Source organism: Podarcis bocagei, assembly GCF_964188305.1.
Source record: "Podarcis bocagei genome assembly, chromosome: 12".
Classification (NCBI taxonomy): Eukaryota; Metazoa; Chordata; class Lepidosauria; order Squamata; family Lacertidae; genus Podarcis; species Podarcis bocagei.
Window position 1 is genome coordinate 6,562,309 of NC_138137.1, and position 24,905 is coordinate 6,587,213.

Genomic DNA, 24,905 nt, shown 5'->3' on the forward strand with positions numbered 1-24,905 from the left:
GACACATATAAAAAACTGTGAAAATGCTTTTTTAAAAAGTGTTTTGAAAAATACATTGAATTTGCCATTAGCTTGCCGTTGCCACCTAGTGTCACATTTGTATAATGTACGTAAAACACTTAAAACGTTATAATAAACTGGTCTTTCTTTCTCCTTACAAACCTTTCCCTCGCCCCCACGATTTTGCCTTGCCTCAAAACCAACTGGAATTAGCCTCCTGCTGGGCTTGATAATCACTGTGCAAAATTCCTTAGCTTCTTCTTGCTAGCAGCTACCTGGCGGAGCACATTGTAGTTGGGGCATCGCCTACGCCTTCAATTTTTGGGCATTCCGTTAAAGGAATCCGGCGGTCGTGGATCCTGTCCGATGCCTGTGTGGCGGGGGCCATGGCACGACCCTCGGTGACATCAGGGGAGAGCTTATACCTGTAGTTGGATTAGCATCAACAGGCTCCACCTACTGGTGAATAAACCCCCTTTTTAGACTCACCCCTCTCCGAGTGGGTGGAGTCAACTGACGTGATCCAATGCCTAAGCCAATACCTTTTCACTTGTTGTAATCAATAAAGTTGTGGCCTTTTCTTGCCCATATTTACATCTGTGTAGCTGAGTCCAGAGAGAGAATCAGAATAATAACACTTGAGTGAGTTTTTTGAGCTTTCGTTTATTGTTGCATTTGTTATTTCACTACTCCTGTTAAAAAGAACCTTTTCATTATGGCTTTCACGTACAAAGAGTTGTTTCTGTGCTAAAAGGAGGGCTTGTTAAAAGCGCAGAGCACGTAAATGGGGATAGATCAATTGATTTAAAGCAGAGGGAGATGAGAGAATCTAAAATCGGCTAATGCAAGTTCCTATATCCTCCTCTCCTGCCGGCACACACGCTTTAATGAACTTTGTGCCAAGAATACATATCAAGATGTGTGCGACAGAATGTAATTATTCACTGGACACTGTTAGAAGTGTTTTAAAGTGTGCCCAAATTGATAGAATTGTGTCTCAACAGGTATTATAACAAGATGTGTACATTTGTCGGAAATGCTGTTTAATTGAATTGGCTAGTTAAATCCCCTGAAAAGGACTGCAGGAAGGTCAGTAATGAGAACGCTACTCAGTCAACCAGGCAGCCGTCCCACAGAGCACAAACGCTTCAGCCTTGCGAGGCGCGATTTAATGATACTAGCAGGAGCTTGTAAAGCCAGAGACTTTGTGGAAACTTTTTACATTAAAGCAAGAAAGCTGCAAAGATTAATACCTTTCCAATCTCCCCTTCCTTGTTTACACCATCTTCCATCGATTTCCCTGCATTGACTTCTGCAGGGTAAATGAGAGAAAAATTGAGTTTGCTATCTCTGAGGGTTGCTTCGTGTGAGCTGTTTGTATACTTAGTTGGGGTTCCTGAGTCCAAAGCTGTGTGCTGCTTCAGATCAGAGGTGAATAGGATTGTCAAATATTTTAGTTGCCTTGCTCTTCTGCTTGTTCAAACATGAGCGGGCAATGTTGCTTATCTCCATGCCATGGTAAGCTGGTTTCTGCAGATCAAGCTATTGTTAAAGGTACATGGACAAGATGTGCCAAGTTTTTAAAGTCACTTGACAACTCTAGATGGGAACTGAGCCGGGGTAGTTCTGTCCCCAGCACCGCTTCCTCATGTGGGTACTTTCCATCAAGATATAGTATTATTGTGTGTAGAATTAGATGCCGGATTATGTAAATCCCCAATATCATCATTCCCTCTAATAGTGAACAGTGGTTGAGTGTCTATCAGTTTGGAAATAAACAGAGATATAAGGCAGTGGTTTCTAGAGACAGTGGTACCTTGGGTTAAGTACTTAATTCGTTCCGGAGGTCCGTTCTTAACCTGAAACTGTTCTTAACCTGAAGCACCACTTTAGCTAATGGGACCTCCTGCTGCCGCCGCGCCGCTGGAGCACGATTTCTGTTCTCATCTTGAAGCAAAGTTCTTAACCTAAAGCACTATTTATGGGTTAGCAGAGTCTGTAACCTGAAGCGTATGTAACCTGAAGTGTATGTAACCTGAAGCATATGTAACCCGAGGTACCACTGTACTTAGGATATCATACAACTTATTTCCCTGTGCAGTTAGCAAACACGTGCATATATATCTTTGTAAAATGAAATAGAAATGGTGCTTTTTTAAAAATTGCAAGATGGCAAAGAAACACACAAGAAAAGAGGCTTGAATTCCACCTTGAAAGCTTCTTGATTGAAAGAGCAGTATCTGGCCGCAGGAACATCTCACTCTTGGGTAGGCTCAGTCATGATTGCTCATAAATGCTTATTTGTTCTTGAAGCAATTTTCCTGGGTCCCATGAGGCGGTTATGTCACCATAAAGGGAACATTGGCAAGGACCAGGTTTTGTCCATTTCCCTAATGGTGTACGAGGACCTGAGGCTTTCAAACATGGGGAGTTGGTGTCAGGATGTGACCTAAATGCAGTTATAATAGACGTGAAAAAGGACAGAAATTGCAGAAGGAAACAACTGGAGCAGAGGGTCACTTGGCTTATATTCTTTGTGAACGACTTGGAGGTTTCATCTACAGATAAGTGGTATATAAATATTGTTAAATAAATAGGTGAGTTTAAGGGGGGGAAATTCTCCCTACACCGTACAGGGATGTGTCGGGAAGGGAAGTAAACGGAGTCGCCTAATGCTTCTCTCCTCAAGTCACAATCATATGTTGCATCAAGGGGGGTGAAATGTTCCTTTGTCAAGACCAAAACGTACATTTACTCAACCAATCAATACAAGAATAGCTGAAATTGCCAGTTTCAAATGGCCACTTCTTCTCTGACTACCTTCCTATCCCCTCTGTCTCAAGATCACCATCAGAGTTTGATCAGGGCGATAGTATTCCTCCATACTTAAGTTCCCATTTTTGGCTGGCATTTCTATACATAGTGAATTTGTGAGCTGATTTAAGTTTTTATTTGGGGGAAGGAGCTGTAGGATCTCTGACATACAGAGCAACCTTTCCTGCAACAAATGTGTGTGTGTGTGTGTGTGTGTGTGTGTGTGTGTGTGTGTGTGTGGTGTTATCTAAAATATGGTCTGAAGCTCAACATCAAAAAAACGAAGATCATGGCCACTGGTCCCATCACCTCCTGGCAAATAGAAGGAGAAGAAATGGAGGCAGTGAGAGATTTTACTTTCTTGGGCTCCATGATCACTGCAGATGGTGACAGCAGCCACGAAATTAAGAGACGCCTGCTTCTTGGGAGGAAAGCAATGACAAACCTAGACAGCATCTTAAAAAGTAGAGACATCACCTTGCCAACAAAGGTCCGTATAGTAAAAGCTATGCTTTTCCCAGTAGTGATGTATGGAAGTGAGAGCTGGACCAGAAAGAAGGCTGATCGCCAAAGAATTGCTTTTGAATTATGGTGCTGGAGGAGACTCTTGAGAGTCCCATGGACTGCAAGAAGAACAAACCGATCCATTCTTAAGGAAATCAGCCCTGAGTGCTCACTGGAAGGACAGATCGTGAAGCTGAGGCTCCAATACTTTGGCCACCTCATGAGAAGAGAAGACTCCCTGGAAAAGACCCTGATGTTGGGAAAGATGGAGGGCACAAGGAGAAGGGAACGATGGAGGACGAGATGGTTGGATAGTTTTCTCGAAGCTACCAGCATGAGTTTGACTAAACTGTGGGAGGCAGTGGAAGACAGAAGTGCCTGGCGTGCTCTGGTCCATGGGGTCACGAAGAGTCGGACATGACTAAACGACTAAACAACAACAATATTGTTATCTGTGGATATATATATATATAGATAAAAAGATCCCACTGAGTCATTCTTCTATGTTCTGCTACTTCTGCTCACTTGCTCTCTCTAGTCACTCAGCACCACAAACGTCAGTTCCTCCATTGATTTGAAACCTCTGCTATTAGTACATGAACAATTCACATTGTTTCCTTCTCTGGGTGTTCTTTCCATGTGTGTTTCCATAGATGACCTTTGGATATCTTTAAATAATATATTCTGTATGCTCACTTACAAGCTCTACTATATCTCAGTTCAGATAACTTGAAACATTTCGCCATCATCTCTTAGACGTAGCGAGTTATCACAAACCAGGGAGCCACCTTCTAGCAGTGCCTTGATCTTATCCGGATTGAGCTTCAGTTTATTGGCTCTCATCCAGCCCATTACCGAGGCAAGACAATGGTCTGGCACATTCAATAATGCATTGGTAGATGACAATAGCAGCAGCACTGATTGGGTGCTTCGCTTATTTTCCCCCAACAGCCCTGTAATATATTCTCTTTGCAATACAGTTCTCACTCTGCAGTCACTTATGTAGCCATAGCAGCATAGGATAGAGCTCTCAGTAGGCTTGGGTTTAGCCTGAGGCTTGCGGAAGTGCAAAAACCTTTAGAAAAACCCTAGAAGGGGGATTTAGAGTGGATTGGGGTAGCTAGAAAAGGGATATATAAATATAAAGCTGCCATCCCATTCATTCACTCTTGCTGTGGGTATTTTCTTGTCTTAGAAGGAAGAGCTTTGAAGTCTCCTTTCTCTCTCTCTCTCTCTCTCTCTCTCTCTCTCTCTCTCTCTTTCTCTTTTTCTCTTTCTCTTTCTCTTTCTCTCACATACAACCCAACAACATTTGAGTGTCTCTGTTTGTGATGTTCAGTCCATGAGAGCTGCTGGACAAAACAACTTTAGCAACGCACAAAATGGAAATAGCAGCAGGTTGAGGGAAACAAATGGTTTGCAGAACTGATGAAAACATTTATGGGGAAAACCTAAGTTGGGAGGACATCCCCCGCCTTAAAGAAGCCCAATGAGAACCAAGCGCATTCAGTGACTACAGAAAGTTGGCTGGCAGTTGGGAGCGAGGGGAAGTGAAACCTGTTGGAAGTGGAATGGAAGGTTGTCTCCTGAGCAGTAGCAATGCACAATGTAGCACTTTGTTGTAGGTCATCATCTTCAAATGCTGAGGCTGAGAGAGTATCAGTTTACCTAAGGCCACCTTTAGAGTGAAGATCTGGGCCAGGGGCACACACAGCCACAATGCCGCAACATCTGTTAAATGGATTACAGTGGTACTTCGGGTTACGGACGCTTCAGGTTACATTCGCTTCAGACTCCGCTAACCCAGAAATAGTACCTCGGGTTAAGAACTTTGCTTCAGGATGAGAACAGAAATCGTGTGGTGGCGGTGTGGCAGCAGCAGGAGGCCCCATTAGCTATAGTGGTGCTTCAGGTTGAGAACAGTTTCAGGTTAAGAACGGACCTCCGGAACGAATTAAGTATTTAACCCGAGGTATACCATTGTATTGAATATTGCTTTGGCCAATTTACCGTAAGTTGTGTGTGTTTTTTTAACTGTCATTTCTTTTCCATTATGGCATATTTGTATGGGATGGTATTGTTATGGGATGTGTGATCTTTGTTGCATGTTTTGTCGTTTTTATGGCTTGCAAACTCCGTCGCGTGCAGCAGTGTTGACAGGCAGCGAACAAATTAAAAATGAAACGGAAACGAACATCTCTCTCTCCTTCCTTGAAAGGGTCAGAGAAGGATCACTGTTTAAGTGGTGGCATTAGGATATGTTGCGTTCAGGGAAAATGGCCTCGGAGATGAGAAATGTACCTTGAAGGCTTCATATTCTGAAAGCATTGTTTTTCTGAGTAATGCCTTTCAATTTAGGGCCTACAGCTTTAAAAGACTTCAAGGTGTTGTGGGTCATAATCTGATGTGCATTTAAAAGGTTCTTCAGAGGATTAAAGGATGTGTAGGCCTTATAATGTGCTGCTACCTTAGCAAGAATTTCAGCTGAGAGGAAGAAGAAAAAGGGATCAGTGGACCCGGTACAGAAATGTCATATTGCATTTAGAATACCTGGCTGACTGCTATGCACCAACGAGGCATCCATTTTTCACGGTTGCCTGTACATTCTCTCTCTTCCTTTTTTAAGGGAATAGTTTGAATAATCCATATACAAAATCTGACAGCAGAACTATCTTTAAAAGTTCACAGCTGCCAAGAAAAATATATTTGCATGACTAAAGAACGGGAAATGCATTAAATGTTTTCAGTTTATTTGAACTTTGGCATTTTCCGGTGTCCATTGGGAAAGGTCTACAGGACAAAAGCTATTAACTGATCAACCTTATTCATCACCGTGACTCCGACTCCGACAGTTTACCTCAGGCTTCCTCAACCTCAGCCCTCCAGATGTTTTGAGACTACAATTCCCATCATCCCTGACCACTGCTAGCTGGGGGATCATGGGAGTTGTAGGCTAAAAACATCTGGAGGGCCAAGGTTGAGGAAGCCTGGTTTACATGTATGAACCTGGATTGATTATTAATATTATTAAATGTATTTATATTTCACCTTTCTCCCAAGTTGGCACCTGCAGGAACAGGGCTTAGAAACAGGGTCTCAGGTGGGAGAATACTGGAGACTCAGGGTTGGCCTTCCAAGTTGCTCACCGGGAATAGAAATATCTTGGCAAGTGGGGAAGATCTTGCCTGCTGGCTGGGACAACCTTGCCATGCAAGGAAGTCATGCAATGCTCCCTCTTTATTTGTATTCTGTATACAGTGGTACCTCAGGTTAAGTACTTAATTCGTTCCAGAGGTCCGGTTCTTAACCTGAAACTGTTCTTAACCTGAAGCACCACTTTAGCTAATGGGGCCTCCTGGTGCCGCTGCGCCACTGGAGCACGATTTCTGTTCTCATCCTGAAGCAAAGTTCTTAACCCGAGGTACTATTTCTTGGTTAGCAGAGTCTGTAACCTGAAGCGTATGTAACCCAAGGTACCACTGTATTTGCAAGACACATTGCTGATGTCACTAGAGACTCATAGGATCAAGGGGTCAGGCAAATTTTGAATTGGTCAGTAAATGTATCTCTGCCTCATGCTTTGGTTTCAGATGAATGAGGTTTATGAGAAAACCCCAAACAGCGAACTTTGCTGCCGGGTTCCACACGCTGCTAACCCAACCACACTTGTCAAGAAAAGAGGAAGAGGAAAACGAAGACTGAGCCAGTTCTGTGAGAGACTCCTCTTCTCAGGAGGCATTTTTTCTTCGCAGTTGCTATTTTATTAGGAGAGACTGCTGCAGAAACTGCTGGTAAGGCATGCGGCTTTTGCTGCTGGGTTGTTTTTTGGTGACGTACTTTGTATTCATTTCCACCTTCAAACTGCTTAACATGGCTGCACTGCGATATAGCTTTGTTTACATTAGGGCATATGACATGCAACAATTGCAGAAAAGTAAAAATAGCGCAATAACAAACATTTCTGAATATATTCACAAGGTTGGTGTTGAAGCGTATATGCCAAAATTATTACAGATATGAAATTATGTGTAGTAACGTACATTGCTTAGACAGGTGACCATAAGCAAAAGGTATTTCATATCAATTACAATTAGAATTTGGAGGAATGTATAGGATGGGGGAAGGGGAAATAATTAAATATGTACTGCATGCAAGCCAAACTGTGCTGTAATCTATGGGTAGTATTCTACCATATACCTCATTTCTGTAATCAAAAAAGACCGCATAAAAATTGCCATGTTTCTTTTTGGCTCTTGCTACTTTCTGTGTCAGTTTTTCCAAAATGCTGTTGGCAAAATTGCATTATACCATGGCTCCACCATTAATAATTGTAATGATTCCCATGTCCTGGCAGTAGTTTTTCTTGCAGCATTAACTGCTTCTGTCATTAGGGTGGCACTTCTCTTGATTCTAAGAGGGGCTTCTGAGGGCAAAATTCACCATCCACAGTTGTCCCTGACAAAAAGATGCTGTGTTTGGAGAAGCAGTGCCTGCTGGATTTCTGCCTGTCATTGCATCTCTTTGCATCAAAATCTAGTAACCGCTTTGTGATTCGCTTTGCTAGAGACAACTGCTGCTGTGTGTAGTTCTTTTTTTTTAAAAAAATAATTTTTATTAAGTTTTCCATTTAACAATCCAATCATATCACATTAATTATTCCAAATTATACCAATACATATCATAAAGTCCAAATATTTTGCCAAATTATATATTTTTGTTGGGGATTCCCATGCTTCGAGTTCAGTAAGGGTCCAGTCATCTCATATTTCTGCTGCTTTTAGTGTTCACCAGTCCCATCTTTCAATCTTCTTGTTGTTATCCTTTTTCTTCTTAATAGCCTCTGAGTTGTTTCCACAGGCAAGTTAAAGTAAGCAATATTATGCTTCTGTGTGAACTTTGTAAGCCTCTCCCTTTTTTTTTTAAAGGTGGTAAGTCTTTTGTTTGTAATAAATTCTCACACGCTGATCCAAAAGTCCTCCTCAGGCGGCAGACACCATCATTCTCAGTTCCGATGAAATAAAATCTAGGCGTTTTCTCATTAATTTTCCCAGACAGGTTGCATCATAAATTAGGCTTTCCAGGGAAGATTTGCCAAGTCGAACTTAGAATACAAACTTAGAATACAAACATGATAACAGCTGCTGTGTGTAGTTCTAGATCCCATAGCTGAAGTTCAGCATGCAACCATATCCAAGTTTTAGGGGTGGGAAATTAAAAGTACAGTGGTGCCTCGCAAGACGAAATTAATTTGTTCCGCAAGTTTTTTCTTCTTGCGAGTTTTTCGTCTTGCAAAGCATGGTTTCCCATAGGAATGCATTGAAAATCAATCAATGCGTTCCTATGGAGACCGTCCGGGGACAGAGGGGAAGCGCCGCTCTGTCCCCCCTTTTGAAGCAAGGGGCGGAGAGGAGAAGATCGCTTCTCCCCCTTGCCGCCCCTTGGTTCAAAAGGGGTCCGGGGAGAGAGGGGAAGGCACTGCGCCTTCCCCTCTGTCCCCGGAGCTTGCGGGGCTGGCAACGGGGAGAAGCGATCTTCTCCGCGCCGCCCCTTGCTTCAAAAGAGGTCCGGGGACAGTGGGGAAGACGCGCTGTGCTTCCCGCTATCCCCGGAGCTTGCGGGGCTGGCAACGGGGAGAAGCGATTTTCTCCCTGCTGCCCCTTGCTTCAAAAGAGGTCCGGGGACAGCGGGGAAGACGCGCTGCGCTTCCCGCTGTCCCCGGAGCTTGCGGGGCAAGCTTCGTTTTGCGAAGCAAGCCCATAGGGAAATTCGTCTTGTGAAGCAACTCGAAAATGAAAAAACCTTTTGTTTTGCGAGTTTTTCGTCTCGCGAGGCGTTCGTCTTGCGGGGCACCACTGTAGTGCATGAAGAGAGGGATGCAGGAGAAATTCAACTGAGTTCACAGTTAAATATGCACTTGCCAAATTCATACTTTTCAAAACCAGAGGAGAACCGAAACAACAGCCATCCTTTGAAATTTGCACTTACCCTGATTTTGCAACGCAGTTCTCCAGTCAAGTAGTGTGTACAAAAATGCATAGGGATGTGGGTGGCGCTGTGATCTAAACCACTGAGCCTCTTGGGCTTGCCGATCAGAAGATTGATGGTTCAAATCCCTGCAACGGGATGAGCTTCCATTGCTCTGTTCTAGTTTCTGCTAGTAGTTTGAAAGCACACCAGTGCAAGTAGATAAATAGGTACTGCTGTGGCAGAAAAGTAAACAGTGTTTCCATGTGCTCTGGTTTCCATCACGGTGTTCTGTTGCACCAGAAGCGGTTTGGTCATGCTGCTGCTTGACCCGGAAAGCTGCCTGTGGACAAACGCCGGCTCCCTTGGCCTGAAAGCGAGATGAGCGCTGCAACCCCATAGTTGCCTTTGACTGGACTTAACAGTCCAGGGGTCCTTTACCTTTACACAAATGCATATACCAGGGTAGTGTGCATATAAGTGGATACAAAAATGCATTGTATTGGGGGAAATTGCTTTGCAATATTGTGCATATTAGGGAAATTACATACAAAGGTGTTTATATGCTAGTGAATTTCATGATGGCTTATAAAAAATTGCATATTGATGTGGAAATGTGGGGAGCTGAACGTAAGATTGGAAAAACGAGAAACTGAGAGAAACCGAAATGGATAGATTCTCTGTCCCGAACGCATGCACGCATTCACACAAACCCAGTGAGAACATGCGACTCGAAGTTTGGTTCTTTATTGGCAAAGCACTCAGTTACCTCAGCTCCTCAGGTGCAAGAATCGCATGCATTGGTCCTGCACTCTGGTCTTCCTCCATGAGATTTAATGATGTCAGTCCTTACGAATTTCACTTACATCAATGCTGATTTTGAGAAATTTTCCCCCACCCTTCCTCTATGTTTTGACTTCCAGAATGAGAGTGAGTTGGAAGATGGCTCCTTCCTTCAACTTCGTGCTCCTCTTCGTGCTTTTGCTGAAAGGCGCCTCCCTCGTTCCAAATGGCCAAAACAAGCAGCATAGCTGTATAGGTATGTGCTGATTTCTTATTTGTTGTATTTATTTAAAACAGCTCTTCATAAAAATATCCCAGATGATGCACTTGTACCTTAAGGGAGAGTGCAGCCACATCCAGAACAGATAAGCCATCTAATTCCCAGACCTAAGAACCACCCCCTTGCAACATCTCTGTTTCATCCGGCACACCCCTGCAACAAGGACTTGTGCAGCCACGCCTAATGCAGTTGCATCTTGAGCACCTTCCCCACAAAGTGGACATTTGAGACTGAGGGGTAGCTCCCATAAGCCTCTAGCCCATAATAGATAATTTCCAGGAGCAACTATGGCTTCTTTCAAGTCACCTCCCTGTCATGCAAGGAGATGCACCCACTCTCTCAAATTCATCATGATGTACAAGGGTTGCGAGACCCTGTAGTTAGCCACACAGCTTCCAGCATCTTGTCCAAATTTTCAGGCCTCAAGAACCGAAATTGATCCCATAGATCAGGGGCCAGCAAAGTTTATCTTGTCTGGGCCGGATCAGTCCTGCGGAGACCCCTCCATGGACCGGATCATGTGTGTGAGAGAGCTCATGCGCCTGTGATTTTCAGCATTTGCGCAGATGCTGTTTTCGGCGCCGCGGAAGCAAGTCCCCGTGCCGTGCTGCGCCGATTTAGCACAGCACAGCTCAGTGGGCAGCTCAGTTTGGGGGTGGCTGATCAAACAACCTCCACAGGCCACTTCTGGCCCATAGGCCTTAGGTTGCTGATCCCTGCCATAGAATCAGACTATACAGTGGAACCTCAGAAGCCAAACGCCTTTGAATCGAATGTTTCGGCTCCCAAACTATCAAAACCCAGAAGTGATTGTTCCAGTTTTCAGACGATTTTCAGAAGCTCCTGCAGCCAATCGGAAGCCGCGCTTTGGAAGTTGAACGCTTTGGAAGTTGAACGGGCTTCCAGAACGGATTCAGTTCGACTTAATGCTTTAGATTCAATGATATTGAGGCTAGACAAAATATCTGTTAATTTCTGTTTCTGTTTCTCATTTTTCCACTCTTAAATTCACTTCTCCACATTTCCGCAGCAATTTGCGATTAACACCCCCCCGAAAACAATCCCCATAATAATTCATTGGGATTTAAGTGCAATTTCTCCCAGTAGACACTTTTCTGTATGCACATCTTTGCAAGCAATCTTTATGTTCACTTTTCCCCAACACATACATAAATTCAGAGCAGTGCAATTTTCAAAGTTTAATTGCCTTTCACATCTTATATTTGTTCATAAAGTGTGACTTAGTTACTTCTCATTAAAACAAAAACAAAATTAATTTTCTTTGCCATCCCTAAATGGGTAGGTGCCTAGCAAACATGTTCCATAGCCCATCTCCAAGGCTTCCAGCAGCCTTTTGATTTGGGCAATTGCGAATAAACCCCTCACCACTCAGAAATGTGCTGATGCAATGGCAGTAGAGAAATAATCCTTTCACTGGCACACAGTAGTGAGATATTTTTCTCAAGCATGTAAATGTCCCAGTTTTATGTCCAAGCAAACATAGAATATAGTTTTTGTCCATTTTCAATCTGTAAAACTTTTTAGCAGCCATCTCAGCTAAAATAATACAGTGGCACCTCGGGTTAAGTACTTAAGTCATTCCGAAGGTCCATTTTTAACCTGAAACTGTTCTTAACCTGAAGCACCACTTTAGCTAATGGGGCGTCCTTGGATGAGGGAAGGTATAGAAATTTTAATGATGAGGTTGATGATTATAATGTGCTTTTATACCATCATGATGGCCACAAATGTAGTTTACTTCTGCATTTTTTCAGAATTTCCACCCTGTGTTCACTTGCCTTTTGGAGTATGTTCAGACATTTTCCATCCAACTATAAAATGCTGTTGTAAATCTGGTATGTTCTATGTAGACAGACAAAGCCCTGTTGAAATTTCTAAGGGCTACTGTACCTTCAATGAATTACTTCCTGTTTGCATGTTCAGTTTGTTTTTTTAATTGTTCCTTCCTCATCAAAGCTGGGATATTAGTTACGAGTTGCTTCTTAGTCAGTTTGTGTTCACTCTTCAGAGGATTTTAATTACTGATTTCCTTTCAGCATATTTTTTTTTTTGAGGGCAAAATCACAACACTGTTCTGCTAAAAACAACAAAACACAAATGAGTGGGGAAATGAAAGAAAACCAGTAATGACTGTCATTACCAGGAAAAAGTAAAAGGCTGACCCTAGATGGAGAAATTTTTTTTAACTGACATTGGAAGGGGTCACTGCTGAACAGGGGTGATCTCTGAGTAAACATTATAGATGGTTGTTGGCTGTAGGGGAGGGCATTGCAAATTAATGTAGCCTTATAGTCAGTGCTGTGTTGAATTTTAATTTCACTTCTGGCTAATTGCAGAATAGCAATGCCTCGGGGTCTCTAGTGCGGTAGCAACCCTTGCTTATCAAAGTGAAAGTGGATTTAGTATAGCAAGTGCTTGCGAGACACATACAGTGGTACCTCGAGTTACAGATGCTTCAGGTTACAGACGCTTCAGGTTACAGACTCTGCTAATCCAGAAATATTACCTTGGGTTAAGAACTTTGCTTCAGGATGAGAACAGAAATCGTGCGGCGGTGGTGCAGCGCAGCGGGAGGCCCCATTAGCTAAAGTGGTGCTTCAGGTTAAGAACAATTTCATGTTAAGAACGGACCTCTGGAACGAATTAAGTTCTTAACCCGAGGTACCACTGTAAAGACTATTGCTAGTCACTTCAGAACTGCAGGCCATCTGGTTCCCAATCATGGTCTAGCTCAGGTTATTGTTGCTGCTGTTCTTACCCTGAAGAACACAGATTGGGGAATGGCATTCAGCCAGCCAGCCAGCCCAGGAAAACTTCAATAGGGTTTGTTGTACAGCAGTAATCGCTTCCTTGTGATGAGTTTAATTCTGATGCCGACTGCTAGTAGAAACAACAGAGGGATAGGGTACACACAGTTCTAGTTTCCTCCACCCCAGGAGAGTTGCTAATCAGGGGTAATCAATAAGGATTAACAGTCTCCAGACAAAAGAGATCATGGGAACAAGCTCTGACTTGCAGCGTGGTTGCTAATTGCACAGGGAAATAAGCCATATAGTAACTGCTACGTCTGCAGATAATTTACCTGATTATAGTCGCAATTGTGGAACTAATTATTCATTAGTAACCCCCTCTGAAGGAAAGGGGGCTATTTATAAAGTTAGCTCTTTCAGCGCCGCAGCCTCTGTATTCAATCATGGAAAGAAGCACATGTAAATGAGGCGTGGTAGATCTGCAAGAAAAATGGAGCATGTACGGGAGCAATTTTACAGGCCCCCTGCTTTCTGTGTGCCTTTCCACAACAGGGTACACACCAGTTTGAAGAAAAGAAAAGAAAAATGTGTTCTCTTAGCCACATTTTTAAACCTGTGCCTTCAGCAGGGGCAAGGGACCACCCCCATTAACTACAAATTTTTGGAATCGTTTACTTCTCAAAACTAAGGAAACGAACAGTTAAACAGTTCCCACAATCCAATAGCAAAAGCAATAGATTGCATCTCTTACGTACTTCATTAATTGGATGCCACAAGTAAGATCCACAAATAGCTACAGTCATTTTTAAAATAAGACCATTTCTTTTTCTCACAGTTGCATGGATTTTATCTGAATAAATGACATGCAACTTTTTAAAAAAATCACATTTTCTTCGTTCCAATGGTTGTTAAGCCAGCTGTCCCTGCTTAACTACGTTGGTCTTTCAATGAATTTCAATGTTGGTTCCATTATGTGACATGTATTTGGGGGGAAATACAGGGTGGATAATATATTTCATGTCTCATTTTTAGCATTGAAAAATATACATGCAGTCATATTGAAAGAATCATGGATTCCCCAATACTCAGAAATGCTTAATGACTGGAAGCACTGCAAAAACTCAGCCAAAACAGTTGCACTCAACAACTGTTGAGGACATTGGCGTGCTAGAAAACATTGCTTACACCCTGTGGGGTGCTATAGTTAGCATGCCCGTCAAAACCACAATTCATTTTATGCTGAAAATCAATCTAAACTCTGAGCTTCAGCTAGTGTCCGTCCAGAGTGAGTTTACTGCTTTCTGAGCAATTTATGCGAGCGTAAATCAGTGTTTCATTTGATTTAAGGATAAGAAGATATATTAGAAAATTCTGTCCTTCCCCCTCTTCTTATTCCTAGGTCCATGTCACCATATCAGTATGAACAGTTAAGACTGCATAGTGTACCCATAGAGTCCATTTTCAAGGCTGAAGGGGAATGAAAAGCAAGGAAGAGACGTGGAGAGGAAATTGAGGAAACAAGGAATCAGCCCAAGAGATAATGGACGCTAAACAATGGAGAAGTAGCAGAACGGGAACAAGTGTTCGTACAGGTCTTAGGGTCCTGAAGTTAATATCAGTCAAGTCAAGTCACATTTACATTGTTGCTAAAACCACAAATGGAATGAGAAATAGATTCTCAGTTATTGTCCTTGGAAAAATTGCATATTACACTAGCCTTTTGTACTTTATACTCAAAAAGCTCCAAACAGTGTGTTGTATAATATGTTCTCAGGCCAAGGTTTTGGTGCTCATCTCGCTTTATTGGCCAAAGGAGCCGGCGTACAGCTTCCGGGTCATGTGGCCAGCATGACTAAGCCGCTTCTGGCAAACCAGAGCAGCGCACGGAAACGCCGTTTACCTTCCTGCCAGAGTGGTACCTATTTATCTACTTGCACTTTGACGTGCTTTTGAACTGCTAGGTTGGCAGGAGCAGGGACAGAGCAACGGGAGCTCACCCCGTTGTGGGGATTCAAACCGCTGACCTTCTGATCGGCAAACCCTAGGCTCTGTGGTTTAACCCACAGCGCCACCCGCGTCCCAACAGTGCCACCCACGTCCCGAAGGTTGCTGCAGTTCAAAACCTGAGTTCCTGCATTGTTCAAATGGGGTTCCTTTGCCAATCACGGTCAGTTTCTTCCCGAATGTTACATTTAAACTGGGCCAATCAGCACTTCTTGTGTGTTGTGCATTACACTGTCATTGTATTAAGAAGGTTATCCCCCCCCCCAATTATTTGTGCTTTCTGATTTGCAGAGGTGCCCAAAGGCAGGTTTTGTAAATCCTGGGGCTGTTCAATTTGATGACTGTGATAGGAATTTTGAGGTCTTAGATATATGTTAAATGTTCATAAGTGTATCAACCAAGCACGTACGTAGATTAGCACAGGAAGACCGACCTGAAACCATTTTTGATTCCCAAAACTGACCAAATGTTTTCTCTGCAAGGTCAAAGGAAAATGGAAAAGCCTCACCATTGTCTTTTCCTTCACAAATCCTGTCTTAAGGGCACATTTAAGATATGAATAGGGTGTGAGCCTGTGACCTGGCTCAGGAACTAAGTATTTATCATTACAAAAGACTGGCCAGGCTCCCCAGGCATTCCAATCAAGTGACCATTAAACAGGTAACCTGTTTAGACGAGATAAACAACGCACTAAGATTTCTGCTGTAGACCGCCTTTTCTGTGGTGTAGGTATGATGTATCTGGGGGGTGGTCTTAGGTTGCACCCCTTCTGTGATGTAGGTATGATGTATGGAGGGGTGGTCTTGAGCTCCAGGGCAGGGAATTTAAAATGTCTATATAAGGGCAGGCACACCTTGGTTCTGGGTCCTCCTCCATCCTCCTGCGTGAGAGGGGAGCACCCCGTTGCAACAGCTTTAATAAAGCTTAGGCTTACTAGCTGCTTTGTTTCTCAATCTTCTCTGGTTGGCTTCTGTTATTTTCTCCTACCAATCGGGAACCTACGTAAGGACTCTGTATGGGCTCTTGGATACCCCAGAAGGGGAAAAGGGCAGATTTTTGTTCACAGCATGACCACAACTGATCTTCCCCTGCATGCATTGAGTGTGTTGCAGAACACAGTTACAGCCCCATGTATGCCAGTACAACTGGCTTGAACAACACATGAACCGAGAGTTGCAATACAGTACAGGGCTTGCTTAGCAAAAAAAGGTGGTGAAAAAGTGTTCTCTAACTGCAGGAAGTTTCCCAAACATACAGTACTAGCTTTCTAAATGTTGACATTTGAGGTGCCATTTCCCATTTAATGCTAACTGAAATGCAAGTCATCTGTTGCAATACCTCCAGAAATAGCCCATTGCCACTATTGACCAACATGTACACCATTTGGATATGTTGTTTTTCAACAAGTAATATTGGTCATAGAGGCAGTGGGCTATTTATGTAGGTATTGCAACAGATGACTTGCATTTCCGTCATATGCACTTATGGAATTTGAAGCCTTAAAATGTCCCCTAAGTCCTCAGTACTTGAGGCAGGCATAGGCAAACTCTGGCCCTCCAAATGCTTGGGACTACAATTCCCATCATCCCTGACCACTGTTCCTGTTAGCTAGGGATGATGGGAATTGTAGTCCCAAGCATTTGGAGGGCCAGAGTTTGCCTATGCCTGACTTGAGGGGATAATTTTGCCTACAGTGATTTGGGCACTTGTCCCCACTGCCATTTGGGTGTACTTTATCCCCTAATGAGGAACAATCCAGAAATGTGTTGGGTATTACAAGTGATAGTGAATCTTATTTTCTACAGATGGCTGCTTTCCTTCAGGATTTCCACAGGGCTGTGTTAGACTAGTAGGAGTTGGTTCTTGCTGTGCTTCTCAAACTATTTTGAATCCAGAGGTTCTGTTTTATGGAGGAAAGCAGTACAAAATCAGCTGCTTCATTCAAATTTGTATTTCCTACAGATTTAGTTGCACAGAGGCTAGCGGCAGGTCTGGGATTTCATATCCAAAGAAGACAAGCAAAATAAACTATTTGTTCTGTTTCCATAACGATGCAGAGCTTTTGAAAACAGATAATTCGTTTGTATAAAAACCATCATTTCCCCCACAGTCAGGAGGCAATGGGCTTTGTTACATCTGCCCTTATTTTCCATTGAATTTTGAACCACATTTGATTGCATGGAGCTCTGTCAGTGTTTAAATAACTAGGATAGCTCATTCCCCTGGAAGGCAGATAGGAGATGCAAGCTATCATATTACAAAGCAGACCTTTGCGGCATGTTTATACGTGGGGGATGTTCCTGGGAGACCTTGTGCGTGGGCTACAGCACGCTTGTTTTGCATGTGGGGCTTTGGAAGCAAACCCGTCAGCAGTAACTGTCACAGCGACTGCTACATTGGGGAAATCAACGTAGTTACTAGACTGCCCTACAGCTGGGACCCTGCAATGCAGAGAAGCTCAGGAAGCCATGTTGAGAGTTGAGGGAGGCGTTTGAAACCCTCCCTTGCTTTTGTGGAAGTCTCCGTGATGGAGGGGCACAGGAACAAGCCTGCAGATCAAACCTGTACGTAGCGTTCCTGAAATATACTCAGAGTCCTGTAGTGGTTTCGTGCTCTTTATTGCAGCTTCTAAAACAGTGATTCAATTGCCCCCCAAACCTCAGGCTTTTATATACATTATTTACACAATGAGTCCCATCTGATTGGCTGATTCTGCTTCCCTCCTGAAGCCTGATTGGTCTTCTCCTGTAGGCCAATCAGTTGTTGCATTCTAGGATCCTACCAGCCTAATAGGCTGATTCTGCCTCTCTCCTGGAGCCTGATTGGTCTTTTCCTGCAGGCCAATCAGTTGTTGCATTCTAAGATCCTACTTGCCTATTGTTCTAGGATCCAAGCTTAGTACATAACAGTTCCCTTGCGGAAAGGGTCTTGGCTCACTGGCAATGAATGCAGAAGATCCCAGGTTCAGTCATCACCAGGTTGAGCAGGATCCCTGAAGAGCCCCTGCCGGTCAGTATAGATCCGGGGGTGGGGGACCTTTTTGGACCAATGGGTCAGGACCTTATTTTCCCCCATGGCCCCGGGGCCAATTCTGCCAGGTGGGCCCGACAACCCACTTCTCAGTAACCTGATATCATAATATCAATGTTATGTACTGTAGTTCTCACCCTGGGCCAGCAGGGGATACTGTAGATAGTTATGCAAATAAGGGATTGAAAGTGACGTTCAGTGATTGGATAGTTTTAGAAAATTGTTACAGTTACGTTGTGCTGAAGCTCTATATAAGCAGGCTGACTGAACCCTTCAGTTCAGTTCTGTCCTGGCCTGTGAATAAACAAGAGCTGTTTGAAGAATCGCTGTGTCGTCTGATATGTTCACCCACAACTTAACAGTCGACATTTAGCAAAGTCCCTTGCACAGTACTCCCCAAGTGCCCAGCTTCCTGGCAATTGAGCACAGGGCTCGCAATAGGCAGTTTCCTAATTTTCAAATTGCTCTGTGAAAAACGTAAGAAGAAGGGTTTGTCCCTGTGTTCATAACCACCCACACCCACATCAATGAGACATTTGGATCAGGTCAGTGGATCTGCCACCTTTCAGGAAATTATTCTCACAACATCTTTCAAACTTCTGGGAGATTTAAAACTTCAGAATCTGTAACTGAATTCTGGAGCCACCTTTTCTTTCCGGACTGGACTCTGATCTTCAGTTAAAAGTTGGATTTATTTTATTTTAATTTTTTTACTTAAGAATAGTCACTGCTGTCATGGATGAGGCTAATAAGCCCTGAGCCAGGTCTGCACAGCTAACTCAACGTGTTTGTATATGTAGATTGGAACCAACCAGAACTGTAATTCTGAATGGAGCCAGCACTACTTAGAGACCAACTGGGCAGGCTTTCTGCTGTGTGTTGCAGTATGCCAGGAGAAGAATCTCCCATCAGCCCTTAGCCTGATAGACCAGGAAAATTCATTCTTTGTCAGACAGATGCGTTCACTTTCCACTGGCTTCAAGGGCACATAGTACTGCAACCTGAATCGTAAAGGGGAAAGTGCCATGCTGGCATATGCTATTGTCTTACATCCGTATTTTCTATTTTAACAATAAAAAAGAATGTTAAGTCCTATTCCCATCTGGTTAAATTAATGCGAGCAGGATCATGCACAATGCAACTAAACCCACGTAACTATAATAACAAAGTTGGCCGCTTTTCCCCGCATTTAAAATCTGTATTCTAAAAAAAGGAACTCTTTTGTGCTGGCTTTTATCTGCAGCCATTGATACCATTCTAATTAGAATTTCCTTTGTATGTTTGCTGCAGAAGTAGATTAATTTCAACAGTCTGTTCAGCTTGCCAGGGGGTTCATGGCCAGCCAACTCTCGCTCCGACTTTATTAGCTGAGATGTGATTTCCTCCCATCTAAACTCCCTCTAGTCTATTAGAAATGTCATTTTATTATTAAACACATTCTCTCTTTTTTAGTATGATAGGAAAGCAGTCTCTTGAAATGTGAATTTTTAGATTATTGCTGTTGAACAGTATGAGTATTGTATGCTCTGATCCCCCTCGTAAATTAAATGCAGGTGGAACAAACTATATCTGAAAAGAGACAGGCAGGTTTATTAATGCTCAGGTCTGGCTGCGAAGGGATGATAGACGTTGTAATACCGAGACACTTCTTGAAATAAAAATGCTCCTTCATCCTGTCAAGGAGTGAAAGTCATTGTCAAGTGCTACCAAGAAGCCAATCTCTTAAATGTTGCTTTTTAAAAAAAAGTTTTTTACAACTCCAAAGTTTTGAGATGATGAGGCAGAGTCCGTCCATGATGGAATAGTTTGGCATCCCATTCATTTGAAGGGATGAGAGTGCCCTGCTCTTGTCCAGCAGAAGACACCTTGGTTAGGGCAAGACAGGTAGGTTTTCACAGCGCTGTGATGAACTCATAGTGAGTAACTGGCTCTGTGAACAGTAGCACCTTAAAGACCAACTAAGTTAGTTCTTGGTATGAGCTTTCGTGTGCATGCACACTTCTTCAGATACACTGAAACAGAAGTTGGCAGATCCTTCTATATAGTGAGAAGGTGGGGAGGGGTATTACTCAGAAGGGTGGTGGGAATGGGAGATTGGCAGATAGCTGAGATGAGCCTGTTGACGACTCTTAACGACTGTAATAGGTCTTGCAGGAAAAGGCAAGGGGTGAGAAGGTGAGAAATGGCTAGTCATGTATAATGAGATAAGAGTTGGAAGTGAATTGAGGCCTTTTGTGCCTGTGCCTCCTATGCATTGCACCTATCTAAGACCTTCCACCTGGTATGTTCCCTGTGCTTTGGGTTCTTCAGGCCATGAGAAGGCACCTATGATGGTCACAGCACTGTGGCATCTGGTTCAGCCAGTCCTAGGATTAGGGGACCCCGTTCACCAACATCCAACTCAGAGCTAGGAACTTGGTCCAGCTCCTTAGATGGGAACACTTTAGCTTCTGAATCACAGTCCTGGTCACTACTGGATTCCACCAGGATCATTGGAAAGAGAAGGATATCTGTGCTTCACTGTCTCATTTAAACCAATGGGACTTAGAAGTTCTTACTCTGGTTGTGGTTGGCACTGTAGTCTAAACCACTGAGCCTCTTGGGCTTGCTGATCAGAAGGTCGGCAGTTCGAATCCGTGCGACAGAGCTCCCGTTGCTCTGTCCCAGCTCCTGCCAACCTAGCAGTTTGAAAGCACCCCAGTGCAAGTAGATAAATAGGTACTGCTGCAGCGGGAAGGTAAACGGTGTTTCCATGCGCTCTGGTGTCCGTCACAGTGTCCCGTTGTGCCAGAAGCAGTTTAGTCCTGCTGGCCACATGACCCGGAAAGCTGTCTGTGGACAAACACTGGCTCCCTCGGCCTGAAAGCAAGATGAGCACCGCAACCCTATAGTCACCTTTGACTGGGCTTAACCATCCAGGGGTCCTTTACGTTACCTTTACCTCTATTTGAATCATGTCCTACTTCCTGGAGAAGAATGTTGTTGTTGTTGTTGTTTAGTCATTTAGTCGTGTCCGACTCTTTGTGATCCCATGGACCAGAGAATAACACTCGGCTAATTTTGCTCAAGGCAAGGTATGTCTTACATACAGTGGGAAAGTGATCTGACCTTAACAATTTGCTGCAGCTAATACATTTACAATACAATCTGAGATGTGACAATTCAAAAGCAAATATTATTGTGTTCAGTGGGACTTACTCTTAGATTGAAAACTTAGTCAACTTGATTTGAAATCAATATTTAAAGTGCAAGAATAAAACATCTTGACAATGTGACATCAGCAGAAGAGATTTTCCTTAAGTCTTAAAAGACAGATGGTATTTTCCTTAAAATCTAAAGAACAATGTTAATATTTAGTCCAGCAAGATGAAATCCTGCGATTGTTAATATTTGTGTGTATAGGTAGTATAACTACAATATGTGTCCTATTAAAAGTATTAATACTCCTTTTAAAATCAGGATGCTCCTACCTGGTTAACCGATTAATATTAGTATGGAAGTGTACACCAAGCAGCTACAATTTCTAAACAGCAGTTTATATTTCACCTTATAATGGTGCTCTGCATTCATAACTCATGGGTACAATGACATGGATTTCCTTTGAAAAAAAATCCTGCTCCTAAATAATCCAAAATCCAGTGTACTGCTATGATCTCTGTGCATTATTCTGGTACCCTTGGCAGCTAAATGTGTACCTGACTCCTTCGGAAAACATTACATGAGAGGCGATGTGAGGGAATGTGATATTTGGATCTGTGTTGGCAGTCATCAAGTGCTGAACGTGCCCGTGTGAATTAGCCCTTGATTACAGGGAGAAGAGCTCGTGGAAGAAGATTGGAGGAAATTTAAAATTTATTTACAGAAACATTGTAAAATTTTTGAATGCTGATGACGTTGAAATGAACTGAAGGGGTTCTAGCAACAAGGTAAAATGTAAGATGGGATTGATAATAGATAAGTTAATTTGGATATGAATTTGCTGACCCAAATTTTGAAAAAGGGATACAAAAAAGGGAGGCGTAAGGAAGTCAGGAGAATAAGTTAACTAAAGATGAGAATTTTTTTTTAAAAAGAGGGAGTTTTGTTTTTATGTGTTTTCTTTTTTCTTTCTTTTTTGTGTTTAATGTTTGTATTTTTGTATTTTGTGATTTTGCATTTTTCTGTTTTTGTACTTTTTTCTGAATTACTTTATTGATAAAACTTAATAAAATATTAATTATAAAAAAAAAGAATTAGCCCTTGATTAGTCAATGACAGGAATAGGCAAACTCGGCCCCCCAGATGTTTTGGGACTACAACTCCCATCATCCCTAGCTAACAGGACCAGTGGTCAGGGATGATGGGAATTGTAGTCTCAAAACATCTGGAGGGCCAAGTTTGCCTATGCCTGGTCTATCACATATCGGAGTCTAGGCATGCATTTTGCAGAGGGTTCAGAGTGCCCTTGTTAACTTACTACTGAATTTGAAATCCAGGGAGGATGAGACAGAGGCTTGCATTCAGGATGCTGCACTGAAGACTACAAGCAGAGGTGTTGCGACACAGGAGACCCTCTTGCTGCTGTTTGCAATAACACCACATTGTCCGTTGGACTTGCACCATCCAGGAAAGCATTGATATATCTTACGAGATATCGGCATGTCCAGAAACATGATGCAAATTTGTCTTCCAAACCCTGGCTTTCTTGGAAGCCACCAGGCGTAGTTCCTGATTGGTTCGTGATGGGATTAGCAGGGATTAACTGTGCTCCCGAGTTAGTGAAATACGGTGGCATTGCACAGGGTCATCTAGCAGTCAGGACTCTGTGCTTTTGATCCTGTGCTACCAGGCACTCTGCCTTCCCTAGAAACCTAACCGATTAACAACAGGAGGAGCAGATGCAAAAGAATTCAGGGATTTCTGTACCCTTATCAGTTGTGCAAAAGGGATAATTTCAGCAGCTACACCTAATAAACTGCACCCCTGCTAAAATTCCCCCTTTTCCGCAACTGTTACAGTAGTCCTGACCTCTTTTTCATCTGACCAGTCTAGTTGTCTTTTGACTCCACAAGCCATTCCCTGGTCACCTAGTCCAGCGGTTCTCAACCTGTGGGTCCCCAGATGCTGTTGGACTACAACTCCCATCATCCCTAGCTAGCAAGGCCAGGGCTATGGGATGGTGGGAGTTGTAGTCCAACAACATCTGGGGACCCAGAGGTTGAGAAATGCTGACCTAGTCCTAATCGAGAAATCTACTATACACCTTACCAGCTAGTTGGCTCAGATCTAGGGTTTTGCAAGCTTCTGCTATCTAGCATTATGTTTTACAAGGTAACCTCATTATGTTGCAAATGGACTGGAGAAGGTTTTGATTTTATAATTCCTTCCTTTCATCTAGGAAGCTTAACTTCTTGGTATTTTCCTGCCATTGGTGTGTTGGGTTCCTCTGCTTTGCTTCTTTGACTGTTCATCAGGTATGAAGAACTTCTGGTCCAGTGTTTCTCAAACTTGGGTCTCCAGCTGTTGTTGGACTACAATTCCCAGCATCCCTAGCTAGCAGGGCCAGTGGTCAGGGATCATTGAAGCTGTAGTCCAACAACAGCTGGGGACCCATGTTTGAACACTGTGCCTGGTTCCTCAGGTTTGCTATCCCTACTGTACAGAGGGCACTTCCGCTTCTCACTTCCTACTTTGGAGTTCTCAGAATAGTAAAGAATCCATAACAGATTACTGTTTTCTTTAGCTCCTTGCTTCCCTACTTCTCATACCTATAGTATGAATAGTAATCTCATAATACAAGACTCCTGATAATCTAGGTTACAAATGCACTTCAAATCATGGTTACGGTAACTGGTTTGTGGAGATAAGTGTTATGTACTGAAGTTCTCACCCTGGGCCAGCAGGGGGATACTGTAGATAGTTTTCACTCATGTCCACATATGCAAATAAGGGATTGAAAGTGACGTTCAGTGATTGGATGGTTACAGAAAGTTGTTACAGTTGCGTTGTACCGGAGCTCTATATAAGCAGGCTGGCTGAACCCTTCAGTTCAGTTCTGTTCTGGCCTGTGAATAAACAAGAGCTCTTTGAAGAATTGCTGTGTTCGTCTGATATGTTCACCCACAACTTAACATTAAGCACAGTTAGAATGAGCAATGGTTTGTATCAGGAACTAAAACAGGAAAATGGTGCTGCTGAAAGGAATGGACTTCACATGAATGGCTGACTCCCGACTAGGAGGTCGGAGTTTGCTAGAAAATACTCTTCTTCCTCCAACAAAGGAAAGTTTACAAAACACACTTTGATAAATAATGTTCAGACGCCCTGAATTTTCTCCCTCGGCAAAAAAAGAGAACTTCTTAATTTTAAAATCAATATGAGTAACAGGAATCTTTTTATATATATATATAAATATTTATTAGGATTTTACAAATTATAACAGACATATCAGTACACACAAAGACAAACAAAAATAAAATAAAAAGAAAGAACAAGTATAGTTTCAATATCTTATTTTCTTAAAACTTATTTCACCAACCTCCTCATACCTCCCCTTTCTGCATTCCCATTTCAAAAAAATTTAGTTCAGCAAATCCTCACCCTTAATTTTGTCTAATTATTATCCTTACTTTCCTTTCACTTAATCTTTACAGCTGTACTCCATTTGATTTTAAAAACCACATCATTCTAAAATTCATAAATTTTACAGTATTTCTTAAGATAATTCTTAAATTTCTTCCAATCTTCTTCCGCCGTCTCTTTTCCCTGGTCTCGGA

General features: G+C 42.8%; 1 protein-coding gene across 3 annotated transcripts in view; it reads left to right on the forward strand.

Moving 5' to 3' along the window:
- Positions 1-24,905, forward strand: part of AOAH (acyloxyacyl hydrolase) — a 120,410-nt gene that overhangs the window by 1,043 nt on the left and 94,462 nt on the right. Inside the window, exons 1-2 of one of the 3 annotated variants that reach the window (XM_081165172.1) lie at positions 6,909-7,109; positions 10,206-10,321. In XM_081165172.1, coding sequence (XP_081021298.1) covers positions 10,207-10,321 — 115 coding nt within the window. In that variant the 5' untranslated portion in view covers positions 6,909-7,109; position 10,206. Of the gene's footprint in view, positions 1-6,908; positions 7,110-10,205; positions 10,322-14,945; positions 15,032-24,905 lie in introns of those variants that run through there. The other 2 variants (XM_081165173.1, XM_081165174.1) reach the window with 2 other exon arrangements.